Source organism: Pyrus communis, chromosome 8 (genome assembly GCF_041283825.1).
Source record: "Pyrus communis isolate YQ-2024b chromosome 8, ASM4128382v1, whole genome shotgun sequence".
In the NCBI taxonomy this organism is placed as follows: domain Eukaryota; kingdom Viridiplantae; phylum Streptophyta; class Magnoliopsida; order Rosales; family Rosaceae; genus Pyrus; species Pyrus communis.
In genome coordinates this window covers 20,014,193-20,037,347 of record NC_142572.1, presented here as the reverse complement: position 1 = coordinate 20,037,347, position 23,155 = coordinate 20,014,193, and the positions used below count along the sequence as shown (strand labels likewise).

The window sequence follows — 23,155 nt, the reverse complement described above, 5'->3', positions numbered from 1 at the left end:
AGAAAGTCTATCGGTATACAGTGTTTGTAAAGACCCTACCAGTTTCATGAGAAGTTATATTGACGGTGTACTCGTGACATATACAAGTTGTTTTTTGAATTAAAGAACATAAAGATTTGACTAAAGTCACTTTTGCCACATGAACATTCTCTTTAAGTGTTTTGTGGCCCTTTCTTTAAAGATACATTGCACCTGTTTTTTTCTTTTTTTTTTTGGTAAACAGATACATGGAAAATTATCCTCGATGAATTCTTTTCATAGGGATTCCGTGATCGTGATCGTTCTTCGTACATCGTGCGGTCAATTATCGTTAAGTACCATTTATATTTAATTTTAAATTTAAAATTTAAAATGATTTTTAACTGTACGATGTAAAATGAACGGTTACAATCACAAGATTCCTAAGATCCTTAGGAAAATGATCCGACGAGTATCATTTTCCCATATACATTGCACCTTTGCAGTAACATTTGGCCAAAATTGTCAGGTGCAGGGATAAGAGAGCCAGAAATACACAGCATCTGGCGAAAGGGACTTGAGAATATAAGTTTCCACAAGCGCCAACAATTTGCAAGCTACTAATTTCCCAAAAACAACTACCTTAAGTGGGGGACAAATAGATGACCAGTAGATGTTGTGCGCATGGTGGGGATATCGTTACAATGCACACTGAAGCTATAAGGCCTTTCCAATCAATAATTTCTCAAGTAGGAGTCGAGCATTCAAAATATGAAGAAACCAATGACATAAACACAAAGGGATATATTCTTTATTGAATAGCAGATTTTTTTTTCTTAATACGTAAGTTAGCATATGAAGAAACTAAAGAGAAAACATAAAAGAATATAAGTTTTTTTAGCTAAAATTGTCCCTTAAATTGGAATAATTCCTAATTTTGGTCCGTGATATTTAAGATCAATAAATTTGGTCCTTGAATTTGTCTACATCTGTCATTTTGGTCCTTATGTAAAAAATATCCGTTAAAAAGTTGAGAATATTTAAATGACCGAAATGATTATCGGTGAACAAACTTAGGAACCACTTCTATCAATTTTAAATCTCAATGACCAAAGTGAAAAGTTATATCAATCTCATGGACAATTTGGCTCAGCAGATTTTCTCCCAATACTTAAGTGTTAACATATGAACACAAGGACAAGGGTATAAACTCCAAAGAGCTGATTTTGTCTCAGTACTAAATACAAGGGGATATACTCCTGATTGAAGTGCTAATTTTCTCTCAACACATTAGTTAACATATGAAGAAATCAAGTTCCATGAACACGAGAATATATTCTCAATCTTAAGAGCAAATTTGCTCCCAATATGCATATTATTACATGAAAGAATTGAGTGACCTAAACATGAATATTTGACCTTTGTACATAGAGAAAGTAAACGTGCGAGTGGCATAAACTTTGATAAAGTAGGCAAATAGTATGGCAACTTGACATGGGGGCTTATATGAGAAGATGGAGTCTGAACTTGCTACGATGGCACAAAAGAGGAATAAGCAAAAGCCCAAACAAAATACTAGAGTCAATTTCTCTCTTGTTTTGCAAGTTACCTTTACTACAGTTGTGAAAAAGGTTGAGCCCTTACATGATACCATGAATTCGAATCTCGTCGGTGACTCCTAATATCTAATCTAATATCATTTGACAAAAAAAAAAAAAAAAATCTCTCTTGTTTTTTTTTTTTTTTGGGTTTTGTCGAGTGGAGCATGAAAGGTCAAAATCCTTAATTATCTAAACTATATATTAATAAAATTCTCTTTGTCAACTAAAGAGAGTGAAAAAACAAGGGACACTTTGGATGCGGTCCCTGACTACCAATGTTCTTTGACTGAAACCTTTGTGGTTTTTAGTTTTTGATCGAAGTCCCTAACATTAATGTAATAATGTATCTCTATGTAGGTTATTATATTTTCAAATTAAAAAGAAATTTGTTGTTATTTATATTAATGAGATTTTAAATAAAACTCATATTTTATGGGATTAAAAATATTAAAGATGAATTCTACTCTCCAATATATTGTGTGTGTGTGTGTGTGTGTATGTGTGTACATGGATACATTCATCAAAACTAACCAAAAAATTATTGTACCAAAGCATGGGTACATTTTTCAAAAGCACAAAAAAAAAAAAAAAAAAAAAACCTTAATAACATTATTAAATTTCTTCTATTAAACTTTACATGGATACATTCTCAAATCAACGAAATAGAATATACCCATATAAGTTTAAAAAATAGATTAGAGAAAAGATTGAATGAAATTTTATATAAAAATGGGTACATTTTAAATTAAAAAATGGTACATTTTTAACAAATTGGTAAATTAAAGAATTGATACATATAAGATTAAAAAATTAAAATTTTTTTAAAATTTAATGGGTACAAACTTATTCTAATTTTATTTTTTTTATTTGGGAAATGTTTGAATTGAAAATTAATTAGGAGTTAAATAAGGGTGTGAATATTAAAACTCTAAATCAATTACTAATTTTTTTTTTTTATAAAAATTATGTAACTTACATGTAATTCATTAATATATTAATGCTAGGGACTTTGATTAAAATCTAAAACATGATAAGGTTTTAGTCAATGAACATTAGAAACTAATGACCAGAAACTAATTTTTCCAAAAAACAATTTATTTTTCTACCACAAATAAAATTATGGGCCGCAAAGTAAATTTACACAAACTACATTTTACATTTTTTTATTTATTTTAATTTTCACCCAAAGGTGATTCTAACACCTTCTAATTTGAAAATTAAAAAATAAAAATAAAAACTTCTCTCCCCACTTCCACGTTCCACTTTTTCTCCCTCCCTCCTTCCATTTTAAAACATAAATAAAAAAATATTTTCACTCACTGTGAGGCATATGCTAGTTATATAAATTGGATGAGATCAAAAGATGGTTAGACTCGTTTCGAATGCTAGATAAACCAACTTTTTATGCTAAATTTGTAAACCATATGATGTGACATTAATAACATAAATCAACACTTAAGTAATAATCTAATTGTCAACAACTACGTCATATAATTTAAATAAGTAATCTCTCTAAAACCACCCGTTTGTTTCCCTTAAAAAAAAAAAAACTAATGAAAATGATTTGAAAATTTTGAGTTTTAACGATAAGAACAAAATAAAGAGTAAAGTGAATAGTATCATAAATGACTTTTTAGTGTAAAAATATGATTTTTCGTTAAAATCTCCTTAAAAAATGTTTCGATTTTATTTACAACATGAAAATTCCAACTTGCAATATCTGAATTAGATGCGACCGTTAGAGGCCCAAACTCGTTCATCCTTTCGCTTTGATTTGCATATTGTAACGCCCTTCATTATGCAATGAAATTCAGATGCAGTCCAATAAGAAAGAAGGAAGAAATTCTTATATGCGGGCGTCCAAACTGCATGTAGTCTAACCGCACAAAAAGCACCGCATCCCACTTTCTGTACGGAAGAACTTACATGACACCGATACATCACCAATGTTGTTTCTCATGTTAATAAAACAAAGACATGAGGACAAAAACTCATTTATTTTATTGGCACAGAACGCTACATGTAAATCCTTGTACGGGCACCTGAACTTAAGAATATCTACGGTAAGAAGATATATATACTCCATGCACAGCAGATTCAAACTTTAAAGTGAAAAAATGCAGAAACTCTGCCTGAACCAACTTCCGACGAATACTACTAGGCGAAATGGATTGGCCATCATAATTTACAAATAAAACCACAAAATCTCAGACCAACATCAAACTCTGAGCAGCACCGGAGGCTGGAGCTCGCCAACGGAAGCTTAAAAAAGCGATTAAAAGATGAGACGGTCAGTAGAGGAAGATGAAATGGAACTAGCTCGAAAGTTTCTCTACCGTCAGCCATTAATTCCGTCTAGAACATCGACATAAACAGAAAACTACGTTACCCCTACAAACCAACATACGCTAGGCTATCGAACGCAAATATAACAATTCTAGCCACAAATCTGGGAATCATTCCAATAATGATGGAAAAACTAAATCACGGGCACGGGCACGGTCACAGGCGAGACTAGACGATTAACTTTTGCTTCCTCTTCGCCGCTTCTTACCAGACTTGGTCTCACTTGCAAGTACCTTGGCTAAAGTTGGGGACTTCCCCTTTGGTGTGCTTTCTGGCGCTTTCTCAGAATCACTTGAGGCTTCCTTCATATCCTCATCTTCTTTAGTCGGTTTCGAAGCAGCTTTTGCCTTGCCCGTACCGTTGGCGTTTGCTTTCCCGCTGCTAGCAGACGATTTACCCTTGGAAACGGAGGCAGTCTTTAATGTGCTCTGATTTGACTTCCCAGCCTTCTGTGTGTCTTGCTTGGACTTGGAAGCTTTTTGTGCTTTTTGTGCGGTGCTGTCATCTTCCTTGGATTTGGTGCTTTTAGGCGTATGGGTATCATTGTTCTTCGATTTACTGGATGTCTTCTGAGCAACATCAACCGATTTACCACTACTTTTTGGAGTGTGATCCTTTAATTTTCCAATACGTTCGTCATCTGATTTTCCAGAACCACCTTTGGATTTGCTATCAGCTTTACTGCCTTCTTTCAATTTGCGATCAAATTTAGCTGTTGCACCTTTTGATTTGCTGGAGGAAGCTCCTCCACCCCTATAAGATTTGACTTGAATTTAGAGAACTACAGATATAATGACATCAACTTTTAAGTAACAAAAATCGCACTCACGATTTGGGCGAAGTGTCCATCTTTTCCTTCTTAGTCGAGTCATCAGGAGTTTTTTTCACTTTCTTCTTCAAAGGCCTGGTTGCACAGCAAAACATTAAAGAGGATATGATCACAACTCTCAAAAAACAAACATGCAAAATAATCGAAGCAAAACTTTACAGACCACTCCAGGAAATGAAAACTCCGGTATTGCGGATTTTATGTTAAATCCTAAACAATGATTAATCATCAAATAGAAAAAAAATTCAAGACAAGTCCATGACATGTTAACAAAGTAAGTACACAAGGGGTGACAATCATCAGAAATTCAGTAGGATACAAAGATGTGATAACATAATCTGGATATGACATTCAACCTACGGCATGATGCAGACAATAATCCAGAAACTAGTTTACAGACTAATGTTAAAGTCGTATATGTAATGTACACATCAAAGGTAAATAGTACGTACACGTCAGAAGAAGCATCATGACTCAATTGATCAGTACCTTGCTCCTGTCAACAGAAATGTCTCAGCACAAAAATTGAGTATGGAATGTTTTAATGCAGCAAAAGAATGAGAGCGACTTTACCTCATCCGAGTCAGGGTCATCTGCTACAAACTCCCACCTCTCTTTTTTAAGATTTAGTGTTTCAACATCACCATCAGTATATGATACCTATGAAAGAATGGACCCAGTACAAACAATTTAAGTAAATAAAGTTTCATTTTAAACAAAATAAAATGTAACAGAAAACCGATGATCCTTTTTAGCAATTAATTTGATTAAACATAAATGAATAAGGTGTACAAAATAAGGATGGGGACTTCCATAGTTGGCATCTCACCTTATGCTTCTTTTTAGCAAAATCAAAGTATGCGACAACACCTTCATAAAACCTGTAAAATTGTCAATAAAACATTAAACGACAAACTAAAAATTCAAGTTTTACAACCATAAACAAATTCCTTAATCTAGTTCTTTAAAAATAAAAATAAATAGTTCTGGAAAAATTCAAAAGTTCTAGCAGTAGTTTTAACAACCCAATTTTAAAATGAAACTTTAGCAGGATATCATGTATTCCCACTCCCCCTAGAAAATGAAAATAGATGAGAATAAAAGGAAACGAAGGCTGAAGTCATCACAAGTTGCTAAAAGGGCAGAACATCTCTACTGCACAACTTAGACTCTAAAATATGTGCCAACTTCCAAACACCCTAAAAGGCTTCCAGAAAGATGCTACACTTATCAACAGACACCTAGGTAACACAAGTTTAGATGCAGAATGATGCATGTATTGCAAAATCATAGTGCAACTTAAGTTGTGTAGAATCACACAGATAGTGCAACATAGTTACTATTTTTTTAAATGCAAACTTGAAGCCAAATAATTTTAGATATATAAAACAACCAAACTAAGAAATCCAAACATTCACGTGTAGACTCCTGCAGCATTGCAAGAAATATATTGAGGAAATACTGAACGCAAGGTCAGTACTTACGTACGATCTTTTGGCCACCAAACTTTAATCTTTGATCCAACCATCTCCTCACCATGATCTTTGTCACCAGATTCCTAAATAGGAAGAAAACAGTAATATTAGATAAGGCATAATCATAGATATCTGATCACCCTAAGTCCACTACTACACGATGAACAAAACTAACAATAATATTCCAAAATCTTGCAAAAAGGTGAATGCCATATGCACTAGCGTTCATAAACAGTAAACCTTAATATCAAGGGGAAAGCACACAATTCTTTTAACAAAACATACAAATTGTAGCATAGACCAAAGCATACATACCTTCTCTTTTCCTGAAGCACGCTTCCTCTTTGAATTGGTCTTAGGGGTCTCCTCCAGGGGAGATTCATCCTTAGTTAATTTTGGGGCTGACTTTGGTGTTGACACCATCTCCTAAATAACAACAGTAATTTTATTAAAACTGTATTTAACAATAAAAACGATTGGCAGTGTCCAAGGAATAGCTGAAAGGCCAATAGGAAAGTACTTTGTCATCATCCTTAGCTGAAGATTTTGTTGCAGCCTTTGCCGGAGTAACTTTTCCACGACCCCGCTTTCTCTTATCTACTGCTTGCTTTATAGGAGACCCATCGCTAGTTTTAGTGCTCCCATCTACCTTCTTAGCTGACTTCTGTTTTGCCTCTGAATCGCTTGTGGTGGCACTTTCCTTTCTAGATGTCTCCACCACAGTTGGACTTTTATTCTCATTAGAAACCCCAGCAGACGCCTGTTTCCCAGAGCGTCTACTTGGTTTTAATTCTGAATCACTGGTTCCATCAGTAACCTTTTGGTGTTCATCATCTGCAAATGGTGCAGCCCCCTTATTAGAACTACCTTTCTTCTTATTCCTTCCAGCCTTTTTGGAGCGACTTACATCAGGAAGGCTCTCACTTGGGGATGGAGAAGCAACACCAGCAGGTTCCTTTTCCAATAGCTTTGAAGAGAGGTTAATATCAGATACTTTCTCATTCTCCGATTGCACAACTGCCTCCACAGAAGGATCCTCATGAGGTGAGCTGGGAACATCTTCAGTTTTACTCTTATGTTCTGGCTGTGTCTCAGTATCTTCCTCATTATCAGCTTGACAATTTTCTGAAGGTTGTGTTGATTTTGTTGACAAATCAGAATTCCCTGCTCCTTCTTTGGTAGCTTTTTCTGGAATTTGTTCTGCATCAGCAGCTTTCTCAGTCTCCAAACTATCAGGTTCACCATTGCTTGATGCGTTTGGATCTTTCTGATCCTCAGTATTGTCGCCCTCCTCTTCCTTCTTCAAGGCATTCGACTCAGCTACAGAATCATCTTCGCCAGTCTCTGCATTACCATTGTTCACAACTAACTTTGAAGATCTGTCAACAGCGGGATCAATTCGTTCAGGAGAAACTGGCGCTTCTGCCTTTTCTTTATCTACCTGCAAAGACAAAGAGAACTTGTGAAATAACCCACTTCAATCAAATATAATTTCTGCCTAATAGAAGCATAAAGTACATAAAATAGATAGAAAAAAAGGAAGAAATTGACAGAAGAAACTCACCTGGGCTGCCTCATCGGAAGATTCTCTAATTGCTGACTTCTCCTCGGCAGCCTGCAGTAGCAAAAGTTAATACAAGTTGTACAGCAGAGGAGAGGAATCCCAAGTTGCTGACTTGGTTCACAAAGACAAATCAATGTAGCGTTATCACCAGCCAACTACGGGCTGTTTGACTGTGGATGAAAGAACAACCAAAGTAACCAGACCAACACCCACCCCCCAGAGAAGAAAATGAAAAAACAAATTTATAAACACCAATGTTTTTGAACAAGTTAAGGAATGAGAGAGTGGATCAGGGATCAAAAAGATAACCTTGTTGAGGAAACAGAAAACTATGAAGTTTTACACAATTATCATTATGAACAAAAGAAATGCATATAAAATGTCTTAACCTTGCAACTACGAACATCTTACCACATTTCCATCAGCATCACGGCCTTCATTCTGTTCAGCATCATCACTTGCCTCTTGGCAGATCGAGGCTACAACTTTACTATAATCATCAAAAACAATGCCCAAGCTTTTTACTTCTTCTACCAGGTAATCCTTAAGTTTAGTGGCACAGCTTTCAAGTACTCTCTCCCCCAACTTTCGTCCAATTGGTAGAATATCCTGCAAAGAAATAAATGGTTAGTAAGTTGACAAATAAAACAGGATGTAGAAAGTACTAATGGTCAATCAAAAACAATTATTCACCTCATTGTCGTTTTTCACACTAGCTAATAAGGGAGATAGTAGCTCAGCAGAAACTTCTTCACTTTCTTCTAGAACAAGAGTCATAATAGTCTCCATGGATGAGAAAACATTCTCTGGGTGATAGTCCCTGGAATATATAAAAATACAAATATATAATGTTGCGTTTTCTAGAACATATCAGCTGGCAAGTTTTACTCCACAAGTGGAAACAAATAATAAATATAGTATCTACAGTCCATACACACATAACGTGGTGACTCCAACTCTACTTATGACTTTTTACCTTATTGCCTTAAGGAAATGCTGGAACATTTCAACAATCAATGCATCACATTCAAGATCCAACATCACCACACACGATCTGACCTTCGCAACAGTTTCAAGAATCGAAGCCCTCTTTGCGTATGATCGGCTAGACTTGTCATGTAGATTTTCAAAGGAAGATACAATAAGATGAAAGACTTCCTGCATGCATAACATTTAGAAGGTTTAATGAATTTTTTCTAAATGTAACATGAGCAGACTCTACAAATAAATAATCAGTTTAGTGATCTAAATCCCAGTTACCTTCATTTGCTCATCATCATAAGGTGCATCAGGTGCAGTTATTCTTGTTATCTCACTGATGCAAGCTGCAACACCAACTTTGACATCGGGATTTGGATGCCTGAAAAGTTCCTCAGCAACCAATGCATTCTGTGATGGAGAAAGCGCAGTCTGCATTGACTTTGTAGGTGACTGTTCTACCTTCGATAGACAATTCTCAACTCTCTAATATATCACCACGAAAAGAACAATACAATATTAGGGGAAAGAACAACACACTGGTGCAAGAAGAATTTTACAATTCAATCTATGCCAAAACTGTGTAGACAAATTTGAATTAGCTAGATCAGAAACCAGAAGGAGAAGAAATGAACATGACCAGTGAGTTTATTAAAAAACTACATTAACCGGAGAGAAAACATGCAACAGTAACAAACTTTAAAATAAAATAAATAAATGCCCTTGTTTAAGGAAAGGTACAAATAACAAATTTAACAAATTTAATGCGTGTGTGCGCACACGCGCCAAGCATAAACTTAATTTCATGACGTAAGGTAGAAATGAAAAGTAAGGAAAACCTTTTTACGAAAATGTAATGCCAAGCCTGTGTATACCATTATCCTTTTTAGGAAAAAGTAATTCAAAGCAACCAAAAATCTTTCCATTACTCCTTCTAAATCCCTGCTTGAGCAAGCAGGGAACAAAAACCACATATGAAATGGCTTTCCTCTCTCCTAAATGTCCAGCTTCAAAAGCATTAATGAAACATAATTGAACTTGAAATGTCATCCTTCAATTTGAATTATTAGTCATGGTGAACATTAATAACTTACCTTCATATACATATCAGGAGATCATTATAACTTCCTTTGCTGTATATGATAAAGACCAACCTTAAAACACCTAAAACCCTTTGTCATTCTAACAAATTATAGCTTACTTGGTAATTGTTAAATGCAGAATACCATTTATAAACCAACGCAGATATGCATCGTTGTCTTTCTCCTCAAGCTCAGTCATTAATGACTTAACCCCGCATGCTATCCGCACAGTGAGAGATAATTAATAACGAATCTCGTAGCTAAGAAGCTCAAAAGGAAAGTGAGCTAGAGACTCAAACCCCTCGCCCTCAACCTCATTAAAACACAAAATTCCAGCTTTGAAAAGCTAGCTAGAACTTCCTGCATGGCATATGAAAGTATTGCCCCAATCTACGCTTAATCCAAGCAATACCAAACACATGAACATGCAGCCCAGGATTTAAATAGCGGAATAAAATTAGCACAAATCATAAGAAAAGAAATGGAAATGTTAAAACCCACTTGAATCCCACATCAGAAGGTTTCAGAACAATAACATTGAATTCCCATTTCACTAAATTTACAAATAATCACACAGTACTCAGTTTAATAAACAAAACCCACCGAAGGAAAGCAACTGAGACGCAAATACTTCAGAATACGAAGAGAAGAAGAAAACCCAAAAATTGTTAGAGGAATCAGGGCTTACGTCGAGAACATCAAGGAGGTCGTCGACGGAAGACGGAGGTTCCAAGAGCTGATTCCCAGCTTCCGTAAGCTGTGCCTCGAGCTCTTTCTCTGCCAACGCCATTTTCCTCCCCTCTCCTGTTTCTTTGCTCTAGATCCTTGACAATCTCGCAGCTCTAGCCCTAATCTCACACCATTGAAGGCCCAGAACCACACGAATCGAAGAGAGAGAAATCGGAAAAATTGTTTGGAGAGAGAAAGTTAGGGTTTTCGTTTTAGAGAGAGAGAGAGAGAGAGAGAGAGAGAGAGAGAGAGAGAGTTATTCGAATTTTATTTTTTTGCAATTAAAAAATAAAATATCGTGGAGCGATGGATCCCTCTGGTTTTTATTTTTACTTTCGGAATCCGCGGGATTGTGAATTCGAGTTCAATTTCGGATTTCAAATCCGCCTTTGAATCTTTCCTGTGGGGACCACCTGGCGTCCTTGGACCGTAGGATTTGATGCTGCTCTTCCTTTTTCTTGGGAAGACCTTTTTTATTTTTGCTCAAGTGAATAAATTATTGAAAACGAAAGAATTTTCTAAGTTTATGGTAAGTGGATAAAAAAAGAATCGACATTTGAAATATATTATATTATATTCGTCGAACTGTTTATGCAACGAGATATGTAAGTGAAGTGGTTAAGAGTGTTTATGGTTGTATTGGGGGTCTTCGATTCAAATTCTCTAACTCATTTAATATCATCGTATTAAAGTAAATTTCTTACAAATATCATAGTCCTAAATGTTTGTGATCGAAATTTGCATCACGCAGAAGGCTAGCTGCATTAGTTAGAGTGAATATGCTTCATGCTGTTCATTCGAGTTTGAATCTCCTTTTCTCATTAATTAGACTAATTTAAAATGAAATATAACAATTGCCACTTTTTTACCCTTGTCTTGATTGAATATATCATTGGAACAATCATGATGTCATCACCATGTGAGATTCTCATTCCGACGCGAAGGTCAATCTCTATTTATTAGTTGAGCGCTAAGATATAAAACTAGATCATATATGGGGGGAAAATGATTCTAGCCGGATCCTTGTCTTGGGGATCCTGTGATCATGATCGTTCATCGTACATCGTGTAATCAATTTTCATTAGGTATTATTTATATTTAATTTTAAATTTTAAATTTCAAATGATTTATGACCGCACGATGTACAATGAACGACTATAATCACGAGATCTCCCGGATCCCCAGGTTGGAATAACTTTATCCCCTGTTCCAAAGATAGAAAGGATACAAATATTAGCCAAATTCTAAATTTCTAATTTCTAAGTAAAGATAAAGGTTTCAAATTTTGAGCGGGAAAAAGGGATGAATAATAAAAAATCATGTGTAATTAGGGAGAGAGAGAGGTCGTTCTATATACTTATATATCTATCAATTATGGAAACTTTTATTACCAAAACTATTATTAAGAAAATTTTATTTATAGAATTGGAAAATTAATTCTTTTTTTTTTTTTAATGTTTGTAGCATAACGGAAATCAAGAGTGACTGAGCACTGTTCATCAATTTAATTAGAATCTATTGGATATTTTGTTACATCACAACAAGTCACCAATCATGTAACGTTTATAATCTTGCATGTCATGCTTTGGTGGCGTATAAACAGAAAGTTGGAGCTTTTATGTACAAGTAACAAATAAATTTTGGGTGGAGGGATACCAACGCAACACCTCGAGTTTAAAGATAAATGAATTTCAAACTCTTTGGTGTAGCTTGGTTTTTACGTGTTACAGGTAAATCAATTTCAAACTCATTTACCCATTATATTTTTTTAGCTCTAACTCAGCCGTTAAAAAAAGAAAAAAATCAAAGCCTAAAAGGTCAGAGGAGGTGCAGAAAATTTAAAATAAATAAAAAGAAAAGTAAAAAAAATACTCCCCGGGAAAAATACCGGCTACGGGCTAGTGAGTACTAAAGTAATGGGCTTGAATCGTACCCAGTCCATTAACAGGCCCAACAAAGCTCAGCCCAATCTTTCAACGCTGGCTAGAAGTATTTGGGCCGCAACGTGGTTTTACACGATACGTCCACTAACAAGCTTCCATGTCATTCAAACTTCCACGTGTGAACCTCCCATTCGCCGAATACATGTCACAGTAGCAGTGCCCGCCGTACAGAAAAACAGACACATTAACAAATCACAGACGACGAGAGAGAGAGAGAGAGGGAGTTGCGGTGACAGATCGAAACCCCGAAATCCCAAAATTCGCATTTTCCAAATCAAGAATTCGAATTCCCTTTTCAGGGAAGTCTCACGGTGGCGTCTTCAGGCTCGCCGAGTTTGACGCGAAGAAAACCCTCCAATTCTTCCACGCCGTCGTCGTCCGCCGAGCCGCGTCGGGTCGTGGGGCGAGTCATCATACCCAGCCGGGCTTCGGAGCCTGACTTCCCCTTCTGGCAACAGAACTGGTTCATAGGATTACTCTTCGCTATGGCGATCGGCTTCTTCTGCTTAGCTGTGTTCCTCATCTACAACCTGGATCTGGACACTGGCTACGCAGCCACCGCTTCCACCGCCGAGGGCGTTGAGGTTCGTCTCCGCCGCCCATTTCCGGTTAGATTTTTTATTTGTTTTGTTTGGAGATTTTGATACTATGAAATGGGATCTGGGCAGGTCACGTACGGCACCGTGTTGAAGCTGAGGCACGAGAAGACCAAGTTTCGCTTGCATTCACACGACGTGCCGTATGGCTCTGGTAGCGGTCAGCAGTCTGTCACTGGTTTTCCCAATGTCGACGACGCTAATAGCTACTGGGTATGTCGATTTATTCTCTCTCTCGCAGTCTCTGTGTATTTGGTGGTGTTTTGTTGCAGATATTGAACTGGGTTTTTTGCAGATTGTTAAACCTGAGCTGGAAACATCTGCCAAGCAAGGCGATAGCATTCCGAGCGGGACAATCATCAGGTTGCAGCACATGAAGACTAGGAAATGGCTGCACAGCCATTTGCATGCATCCCCCATTACTGGCAACCAAGAGGTTTGGAAAATCTTTCTTTTTCTTACCAAATTTTTTGTGTGCTTGTGTTTTTGATTACTTTTTCGTTTGTAACTACGAATTGGGGTGACGCGTCAAATGGCATAAAGTTTGTGACTTGATTTGTCTATGGAGTTTTTGAGTATCATTTGTAGACTGTTTAATCTCTTTCCGTCCGATTATAAACGAGGTTGGGATTGTTACTAGGTTTAGTGACTTGTATAAGTTGATGTGGGTGTAGGTGAGCTGCTTTGGGGGAGAAAATGAATCTGATACCGGTGATCACTGGAGGTGAGTGGCAAATTGAAATGTTCGTAAAAAGTTTGCCTGTCTTGGTCATCACTCATCAGTGTTTCTGATGCATTGTGTTGGTATGGCATTTTGTAGGCTGACAATTGAAGGGAGTGGGAAGACCTGGAAGCAAGATCAAAGGGTTCGACTACAGCATGTTGACACAGGTGCTTATCTACATAGTCATGACAAGAAGTACACCCGCATAGCTGGGGGACAGCAGGAGGTGAGATAACTTAAACTCAACCACATATCTACGAAAATGAGAATGAAATTACAAATATGTTGTTAACTTGTTTCGCTTGTTTCGCTTGTTTCATTTGTATATTGAGCTTGAATTGTTGATAATGGTGCTGATTACTAATTATATCCTAAACTTGATAGTTAGATGTCCTGACGAGGATTAACTTACGGTTGGTAATGAAATCTTCTGGTGGTATTTTGTATTCATCATCACGCAATTATACAAAGTTCTGTAGTTTAATGGAAATATGAATCTGGGTCTCAACTTAAGCATAAACGATTGCGTCACCCATCTTCTTGAAAGTCATTAGTGACAATCTTTCTGAATGTTAAAATATGCAAGAAATAATATTTTAAATACAATTGTCATATCTATCTAAGGCAGTTGTAGACGATTTTATTTGTGTTGTCTGGAAATGTGTCGGCTGAACTTTATGCCTTGATGTATTATTAAAGTTGTGCTAATACAATCCATTTGCCATGATGCAGGTTTGTGGTGTGAAAGATAAACGCGCTGACAATGTTTGGTTGGCATCAGAAGGCGTGTACCTTCCAGTCACCGAAACTAAGTAGAAGTTGGTCATTTAGGACGAATAACTCTATGAAAACAGGTACACGGGTTTTGGAATTTTTGGTAGCTGGTACCTGGTACCTGGTCCCATAACAGTTGTAGTAGGATGTTCTAATGAAGCAAATATGTTTTAAGATTTACCATCTGTTACCTTTTATCGTTAATACTGTTTTACTCATAAATCCCTGTATTTGTGTTATACTGCTTTAGTAATCAAATAATTCGAGCTGTTCTTTCCATTGTTCCAACTGCTGCAAAATAAGCAGAACATTAGTCATTTTTTTGGGTACTTTTCTTCCCCATTTGCATTTTTCGGCGTGTTTGTCCGTTGATTATACTAGAAATTTAAAAAACATGAAGCAATGCATGGGGACAAAAGAAGAGTACGAAAATCACTACCTTGATTGATCACTCATTGTATTTATCAAAGATTTTAAGTGTTTTCTGGTAAAGTACTGGGTAGGTGTTTAAAGCACTAAAAACCGCTTACTGCTTTTACAATTCACAAGTCGTTTTTAGTTTTTTCTGCTAAATGTTCTTATAACGTTGTTGGCTATCTGAAAGCGTTTTTAGTCATTGTTGAAGCGACACGTTAATACGGTGCCTTTTTACAACTCATAGATTCCCCCTGTTTTATGAACTTTCCCAACCAAGTCAAGTTACAAGGAACTCCACAGAAAGAGGAAAAAGCTTATGCATCAAGTAACCTCAGGAGTTACCTTCTTGTTGTAAACCCATCCATAGCTCTCATTGCCACCGTCCTTTTCCATGTGTAGGGCTAACGTTTTACATGTGCTGGTGGTCCTCACTCACTTCTTTTACATGAACGATGGTAACAGTTGGGAGGGCGGGTGAACCGAACACGTGGCCTTTACGAGTGTATGTTTCTAACTAACCGAGTTATAAAGTTACATGGTAATCTTGTCGTTATAGAATGGAAAAACATGACGTGACATGAGAAAATTGATCATTTGTATTTTGGTCTTACCAAATTTGCTACTGAGAAAAACTTTGAGTTAGCTTCTTAATCAGGTTAATTGTAGGACACCTTCCAGAAAAAATATGAACCACGTGTGTTTTGGGCCTTTGGCCCTGCCGATCCCACACCAAAATAAAAGCTGAACTAACCATGCGGCTCTATCGAAGTTTTCGACAAACGATGGAATTAACATCAAACTAGAAGTGTACTCATTGGAAAGGAAAATAATGGTGGATAGTGACTAAAACTACTCCCTCCACCACTTACACATTCAAAAGAGATTTCCCAACTAAAATATTGGCCAATTATTGGCGGGAGGCATATTAAAAAGTTTAGCTTTGGAGTAAAGCTAAATCGACTAACTATTTGGATCAAATTTTGCAAATCATATGACGTGGTTGTTAACGATTGAATTATCATTTAGGTGTTGATTAACGTTTTAATTTTTCATTGGTGACACATCATATGATTTTCAAATTTTGTAAAAATTTGGTTGGCCCAGCATTATACTTAAATTTGATTAGTTGGGTGGTTGGAATTAAATGTTGAAAATTCCCCGCATTTGAAAGTAGAAAGGGTCCCTTCACGGCTCCACGTAGGGGTTTAATTTTTTACTAAATTACTATACCAATTAAATTACTAACCGTATCATACCAAATTTGTATTGTAATTTTGCAACAATTTGTAGTGACATAGTATTTGTACCACATTATACATTTTCAGTATCGTAACGATATCCAAAACCATCAACGCTAGTATAACATATGTAACCAATATTATATAATTACATTAGGTATAATTTTATATATATATTGTAATTAATATTATTTAGAAATTGTTATTGGTACTCCAAAAATCTTATTTTGCATTTCAAACTTTCTATACTTAGAAAGAAAGAAAAACACTAATGAAGATTGTGAAATAAAATTTTTAGAATGCTAATAACAGTTTCATATTAATTAAATTTTATCTAAAAAGTAAATTCCATAAAGATGAATGATGAATATTTTATTTCATGACACTTTTAGGCTACACAATATGAGCTAAAAGAATAAAAAATTGAGAAAAAAAATGTTTTGGGACTTGAATTTGACTTTAAAAAGAATTAGATTTTGGCCAAAGGAATTGTCCAATAATAAAATGGCAAACAATTATCATATTATATTAACCGAATTATTTGGCATACCCAAAAATCAGTTGCACTTATCATGGGAGGATGCAACTTACACACTTAAATACCAATTAATTAATAACAAAACCCTATTTTTAGATCAGTTCCTGTGAGAGAGGATCCTCGTTGGATTCTCTTTGTGAGGATCCCGGTGACCCTCCAATCACATCCGTTAATCGTATTTCGTGAGATCAGTTTTTGTCAGGTACAGTTTTTATTTAATTTTAAATAAAAAATTTACAATGATTTTTAACCGCACAATATACGATGTATGATGAATAGATGTGATTGGAGGGTCCTTAGAATTCTCACAAACAGGATCCGAAGGGGATCCTCCTTGAGTTCCTGTGAAGTTGTTTTGGTAAAGAAACGGTTCTTATTGCCTAGAAACGTAATGGCATTTAAAATCTTGACCTACCTTCACCAGAAAGCACCTTCATGCATTTGTAGTTTGTGTGTTCATTTATAAACAATTCAAATCACACCAAATACTGTGCTGGTCAATCCAGAAGCTGCAGAGGCCCTAGTGCTCAACCTACCCACTTCTACGTTAATAAATACATTTGTACTAAATAAATATTAGTAGACTGCGAGCGGTGAGTTGTCTTAATGGTTATGGTCTTCCTCTTCAAACTTGCCTTCTGTTTCTTAACATGGACTCGAAGTAGAATATCGTTTATATTTAAAAAACTAAATATATACATGCACATTTTAGTCCAACAATACAATATTATGTGTGCATTTTTTTGCGCCATGCACGGTTCTCTCTGTTGACATAACACTTTTAAATTGGGAATGTCACATACACATAGTGCTGAACCGTGTTTCACGCAAGTTGCTCCCATGTGTTTTTAATTGAGTTAGAAAAATGAAATTGTTATTAGCACTCCAAAAATCTCATTCTACACTCCAAACTTTTTATATTGAAAACAAAAATACACTTGTGAGGAGTGTAGAATGAGATTTTTAGAGTGCCAATAACACTTCTCTAGAAAAATACTCTATGGATCAAAGTAAAAGTAATGCTATTCATACCATGTTTTTATACCACCTTAGATGACATCTAATGTGAACAGCCACATTATTTAAAAAATTTGCAAAACCAAAGGAAAGGAATGAGAAAAACTCATCGTATACCACAATCATCATTTAATTAACTAGTTTTTCTTAATTATTAGTTTATTAAATAAGGAACTAAATTTAAAAATCTAATTAATTCAAATGATGTGGCTGTCCACATCAAATGCCTCTTAAAATGGTATGAAAATATGGTACAAAAACATAATATGAATATCATTACTCTAAAAGTAAATCATAAAATCAAATTTACTGCATCTTTCGATCAATGGGCCAACCAAATTATTGCACATTTACAAAGGACACTGGTAAAAAATGGAAAGTAAGGACAGTGGTTAAAAATGGAAAGTTACTCAAGGACAAAGCAAAAGATACCGAGGTGAATTCCAAAATGAGAGGTTTTTTAGTATACCCAAAAATACGGATGCATACGTTATATGTTATTATACAAGTAGATGAGTATTTAGAAAAAAAAAAATTATCACCAATTTTATAATAACATATTGAATACCGCCTCGTGTTATAGACATCTTAAAAAATCTCTCCACCACCATGAAAATTATGTGAAAAAAATACTTAACTTCTTACATGTAAATCAGTTGAGCACGAATACTCGATGGTTTCCGTTAATGACGAACAGCTGTCGGTCACATTCTTCTCTTTAGATCTGTAAATAAATTGTTAAATAGAAAAACCAGTAAACAACGTCAAAGCATACATAATTAAGAAGGTAATTAATACAGTATTAAACTAACGAGAGAAGTGAAGGAGATGCTTAACATTAATAATCCACATTATCCTTACTGCAAATTATGTAATAAATTCATTTTTTTCCAGACCTAAATTACAAAAAACAACAAGGGAAAGATTCCCAAATGTTCATAGAGAACAAGACTTTGCCGCTGAAGTTTCAGCAGGAGATTCTGCTTACACACAATTCCTGATGAACATATGTTCAAGTTTTGATTTTTTTAATCAAAACTTGGATACGTGTCTATCCAGGATTGAGTGTAAGTAGGAATTCCTGCTGAAATATTCAGCAACGAAGTTAATTCCCAAAGAAAGGTCCTGAATAGTCACTATATCATATGCATTAGAAATGGCCGACAACCCTTCCATCAGCAATTCACTTAAGATTAGATCTCGCGGGCCGGGAAATTCGAAACATTTAACTTCAATATTACAATCTTATTAGCCCATTTTACTGGTCAACTCTACCAAACCAAAAACTTGAACAGTCCGATCTTTAGAGATTCTCTCTTGAATGAATGATCTGAATCTTTTTTTTTCTCTTGATTCTCTGTTGAATGAATGGTCCGGATCTTTGCTCGCTCCGGACATAGAAATTTTGAATGGATCTCATTGTGAAATTAGCAAATTTTATTTTTTGGGTGGGTCCAACGGGTTGGACAAAACTGTACTGTGAGTCTGTGAGTTGAAAACTGGCCTCATCATTGCGGAGACGCTCAGGGAAAAATGTTTTATGACCAAATCACCCCTTGTATTTTCTCATTTTCCGTTCTTTGCCACTGAGAAAAATCTCTATTGAAAGTGATCGCATCATCTTACGGGAAAAACTTGAGTCAAATCCCATGATTTCTTGCTACATAAACCTTTCGCTGACAAGGATACGGACACATTATTGACAGTTGCGTAATTGAAGTATCGAGAATATCGGTATTATGGAAGACAAGTTGATAGTTGATAGCGTGTCAATACACGTTTTTTATGATTAATATTGAATTATCGGATAAATTAACAGATCAGACAATCTTATCGAAGTTTCTTTTATTCGGATTATAATTACAAGCACTATATAGATTTGAACAAATACATACACTAACAAAAGCTACAACAGACCAGAAGTTGGAATTGAAGTAAGAACACAGGACTACTAACTTCACAAATTCTTCACCTTCAATCTCTAGATCTTCATTGGCAGCTCTAATTCCCTCAAAACGGCAAGCTTTTCGAGGTTGAACTCGAGGTGAGCGACTTGAAATGATCTGACGGGACGAAATCTTGCGGCAAATTCGCCCGCTTCACGATCCTTCTCATGTTGTCTTGCAAACTCTGTTGGATTAATTGCTTCACGGCTTTCTTCTCCTCACTCATCGTGTCCTCCTCGTCCTCCATACACTCCTTGGAACCCACATTCAGGTTTGAAGAAGACGATGAAGACCCACAAATGGGAGCGGAGACAGCTGCCCCCATACTCCTCCCGCTGAAGCTCTGCGAAACCTGCTTTCCTTTATCTACTCTCAAACACTCCAAGATCCTTGAGGCTCTCTTCTGCGCCAATGTACTCCCCAAAAGCGTCAATTCGAGCAATGCCGAAACCATCCCTGCCTCGATCATGGCTTGCCTATCCCCAAACGCCTTGTGTGCCATTATCATCAGAATGTACGATGCCTTCTCTTGGCACCCCGGCGAGTCATTCCAGTTCAATGCATCAACCAAAATTGGAAATGCATCCTTCACACTGCTAATTGCCTTTCGGCCTTCGGGAACAGACACCACGTTGCTTAGAATTGCAAGGATTCTTTCGCTCACTTCCATGTCTCCGAGCGAATTCAAGAAAAACGGGATCAAATCTGTTTCCAATATGAACGAAATATTGGATGGGAAGATTGAAAGATTATACAGCGCTCTCAAGGCGTCTTGCTTGGCTTGGCAGCTACTTGCATTGTCCGAATTCTTGAGGGTTCTAACCAAGAAGGGTATGGCGCCCGAAGCTCCAATGATCGGTTTATTTGAGTCCAACGCGCTTAAGCCGAGGAAATTCGCAATTATAGCTTCTGAAACTGATGGGTCTGGAGGATTTGGGGATTCAATTAGCTTCAGCATATTGTGCACTGCCCCTGCTTGGAGAATAGCAGCCTTGTTCCTGAAGAAAAGGGGTGGTCCAAAAAAGCATTGATAAACTTACAAGTTACAACATCAGAAAAAAAAAATTGAATGAAACAATTCAAACAATGTGTCCTTAAACGCGATTCAGATGCGAAAATAACCAAACAAAGTTGAAAATTTAGGAGTGCTTCTATAAAAAGTTAGACTCGTTTGAAAGTGCTTTTAAAATAACTAAAAAAACTTCTGTTGAAAATATTTTTGAACCACTCCTTAGTAAAAATGCCAATAAATCTTGAAAAATGACTTGAGATGAAGCACAATTCAAGTACTTTTGGAACCAATAAACATTTTTTCTAAAAGCACTTTAGGTCAATTAAAAGAACTTTCACACGAGCCCTAAAAGTGCTTTATTACAACTAGAAGCACTTCTATTCACGTTTGATAGAAATGAAGAGAGTAATCAAGTCACTGAAGCCAATGGTTGTGGTAATAAGAAAAGCATAAAACGGTTATGAGTCAGGGAAGCAGCTAAGTGATTCTTCAAAAGCACTGAAGCACCTGGATTTCAGTTCTAAAAATTACAATGTTTTCATAGATAAGCACCCCCAACAGAAGCGCTTATGCAGAAAGCAGCTCATCATTTCACAAATCTGCAAGTACTATCAACGGCAACAAGATAAGAACAATTCAGAATAGTTATTAAATAATTTCGTTTAAGAAGCAAAAACAGGTGAAAATCTACAGAACATTGAAAATGACGGAGAATAAAATTTGATGACGTGAAAATGACAGAACATAAACACGAATTAAACAAAAGTAATTAATCTTGATTAATTAGCTAATTACCCCAGAATTGCATGCACGAAGAACAATCAGGGAGAGAAATTAAGACGATTAATTAACAAAAAACAAAATTAGATAAAAATTAAGCTAATTAATCCTGTTTGTGTCAACTCACACGTCGTTGCCGATCCCGAGATTGAGCAGAGCGTAGAGCGACGCGATCTGAGAAACGGCGTCGTCGGAGTCGAGCAAGGCGACGAGCGGAGGAATGACGCCGAGCATCGCGAGCGTGGCTCTGGCTTCCGAGTCTTCCTTGGCAAGCAATCTAACCTTGCTCGCCGCCTCTTTCCTCTTCGCCGATTCGTCGTCCGCCTGCAGGTCCTTCGCCACGCGCTTCAGCTCCTCCAGCGCCTCCACCTTCTTCTTCGTCGCGGCGTAGTTTTCCGCTTCCGAAAACTCCGCGAGGTTCAGAAGATCCGAGAGCTTCTCGGACTTCACTTTCGGCTTCACAGCCTTCTCCGCCTCTTTAACATTCGTCTGCGACTGCGTCGTCGTCGTTTTGGTTGTGATTGATCTGATGGTGGTGACTCCGGTGGCCGGAGGAGTCGGGGGACTGATCGGAGCGGCCTCGTAGTCATCGTCGCGGTGGCGGTAGCGGGAGCTGCGGCCGCAACTGACGGCGTCGAAGATTTTCCGACGGAATGAGGCGCCGGAGAAGGACGACCAGAACCAGAAATGGCCGGAGGAGGTGGTGTTGGGGTGGTCTAGGACGACGGATCCGACGTCGTTTCGGTGACACTTGGCCATTACTCTTCGATTCTTCCCTGCTTCTTCTCGAGTGCGGAGGAAGGAACTACATTGCACGAAAAAACCCAACGAAATGCGAGGGAGAAAGAGAGAGAGGGAAACGATCGGATGAAGAGGGACTCTGCTTCTTTCGTACTGACTCTACTGACGCTTAAGAAACAGAGAGGAGTGATATATATTTAAAAAAATTTATAATTTAAAAAACATTCACAAAAAGTAATAAATAAAAAAAATAACTAGTTGGTGGTTAATAAAATTATCACTATTAATATCTATGAATTAATAAAACTCTATTTGTCAATTAAAAGAGGATGAAAAGATTCTTTAGTTTTTTATCAAAAAAAAAGATGGGCAATAATGTAATTTCATAAGTCCAAATTTTACTGTTTTTATTGAAACATCACCTATATGTGATGTTAAAATACCTCTAATATTAAAAAACATAAATAAATAAACATCTCACTCTCCTCACGTTCTCTCTCTCTCTCTCTCCCTCTCTCCTTCTCATTTAAAAAAAGAAAATATGTTCATACATATAAAGTGTGTAGGCAAATGCTAGTTATTTTCTAAAAATATATTTTTGTAAAAAACAATAATAACCAAAAGTAAAACAATAAATAATATATAATACTAGATACAAAATACAAAATAAAATAAAAAGGTCATTTGCCAAATTGCCAGACAAGTAGGCATATAGCAAGAGACTAATTTAAGATTATAACTATTTTATTTATTATTTTTTCATATTTTTCTAGTTATAATTTTTTTAATTGTTTTAATACTTTAAATTTCACAACTGTAATTTCACATATAAAAATTTAAAAGATTAATTTAATCGGGTAATCAATA

General features: G+C 36.3%; 3 protein-coding genes across 3 annotated transcripts; 1 reads left to right on the top strand and 2 right to left on the bottom strand.

The window, feature by feature from the left end:
- Nucleotides 1-3,854: 3,854 nt before the first annotated feature.
- On the bottom strand, nt 3,855-10,901 carry LOC137716745 (sister chromatid cohesion protein PDS5 homolog C). The gene is made up of 14 exons (XM_068456122.2): nt 10,522-10,901; nt 9,034-9,237; nt 8,750-8,931; nt 8,467-8,593; nt 8,185-8,382; nt 7,774-7,824; nt 6,730-7,650; nt 6,525-6,635; nt 6,219-6,292; nt 5,564-5,615; nt 5,308-5,394; nt 5,187-5,230; nt 4,735-4,809; nt 3,855-4,658 (listed from the first exon to the last, which is right to left on the bottom strand). Exons 1-14 carry the CDS (start codon nt 10,621-10,623, stop codon nt 4,082-4,084), a joined length of 2,805 nt encoding a protein of 934 aa, XP_068312223.2. The 5' UTR covers nt 10,624-10,901; the 3' UTR covers nt 3,855-4,081.
- A 1,740-nt stretch (nt 10,902-12,641) lies between these two features.
- Nucleotides 12,642-14,878, top strand: LOC137716746 (stromal cell-derived factor 2-like protein). The gene is made up of 6 exons (XM_068456123.2): nt 12,642-13,089; nt 13,174-13,314; nt 13,397-13,537; nt 13,776-13,825; nt 13,922-14,051; nt 14,558-14,878. The coding sequence occupies exons 1-6, from the start codon at nt 12,991-12,993 to the stop codon at nt 14,639-14,641; spliced, it is 645 nt and encodes a 214-aa protein (XP_068312224.2). The 5' UTR covers nt 12,642-12,990; the 3' UTR covers nt 14,642-14,878.
- A 4,761-nt stretch (nt 14,879-19,639) lies between these two features.
- On the bottom strand, nt 19,640-22,476 carry LOC137717413 (uncharacterized). The gene is made up of 2 exons (XM_068456779.2): nt 21,675-22,476; nt 19,640-20,753 (listed from the first exon to the last, which is right to left on the bottom strand). Exons 1-2 carry the CDS (start codon nt 22,304-22,306, stop codon nt 19,820-19,822), a joined length of 1,566 nt encoding a protein of 521 aa, XP_068312880.2. The 5' UTR covers nt 22,307-22,476; the 3' UTR covers nt 19,640-19,819.
- Between the last annotated feature and the right edge of the window lie 679 nt (nt 22,477-23,155).

Bases quoted from the DNA above. Each gene is read 5' to 3' on its own strand.
- LOC137716745 (XM_068456122.2), bottom strand. From the start codon at position 10,623: ATGGCGTTGGCAGAGAAAGAGCTCGAGGCACAGCTTACGGAAGCTGGG. The intron at 9,238-10,521 runs GTAAGCCCTGAT...GTGATATATTAG, and splicing joins ACCTCCTTGATGTTCTCGAC to AGAGTTGAGAATTGTCTATC. The intron at 8,383-8,466 runs GTGAATAATTGT...ATTTCTTTGCAG, and splicing joins GTGTGAAAAACGACAATGAG to GATATTCTACCAATTGGACG.
- LOC137716746 (XM_068456123.2), top strand. From the start codon at position 12,991: ATGGCGATCGGCTTCTTCTGCTTAGCTGTGTTCCTCATCTACAACCTG. The intron at 13,090-13,173 runs GTTCGTCTCCGC...GGATCTGGGCAG, and splicing joins CCACCGCCGAGGGCGTTGAG to GTCACGTACGGCACCGTGTT. The intron at 13,826-13,921 runs GTGAGTGGCAAA...GGCATTTTGTAG, and splicing joins GATACCGGTGATCACTGGAG to GCTGACAATTGAAGGGAGTG.
- LOC137717413 (XM_068456779.2), bottom strand. From the start codon at position 22,306: ATGGCCAAGTGTCACCGAAACGACGTCGGATCCGTCGTCCTAGACCAC. The intron at 20,754-21,674 runs GTGAGTTGACAC...CCTTTTCTTCAG, and splicing joins CTCGGGATCGGCAACGACGT to GAACAAGGCTGCTATTCTCC.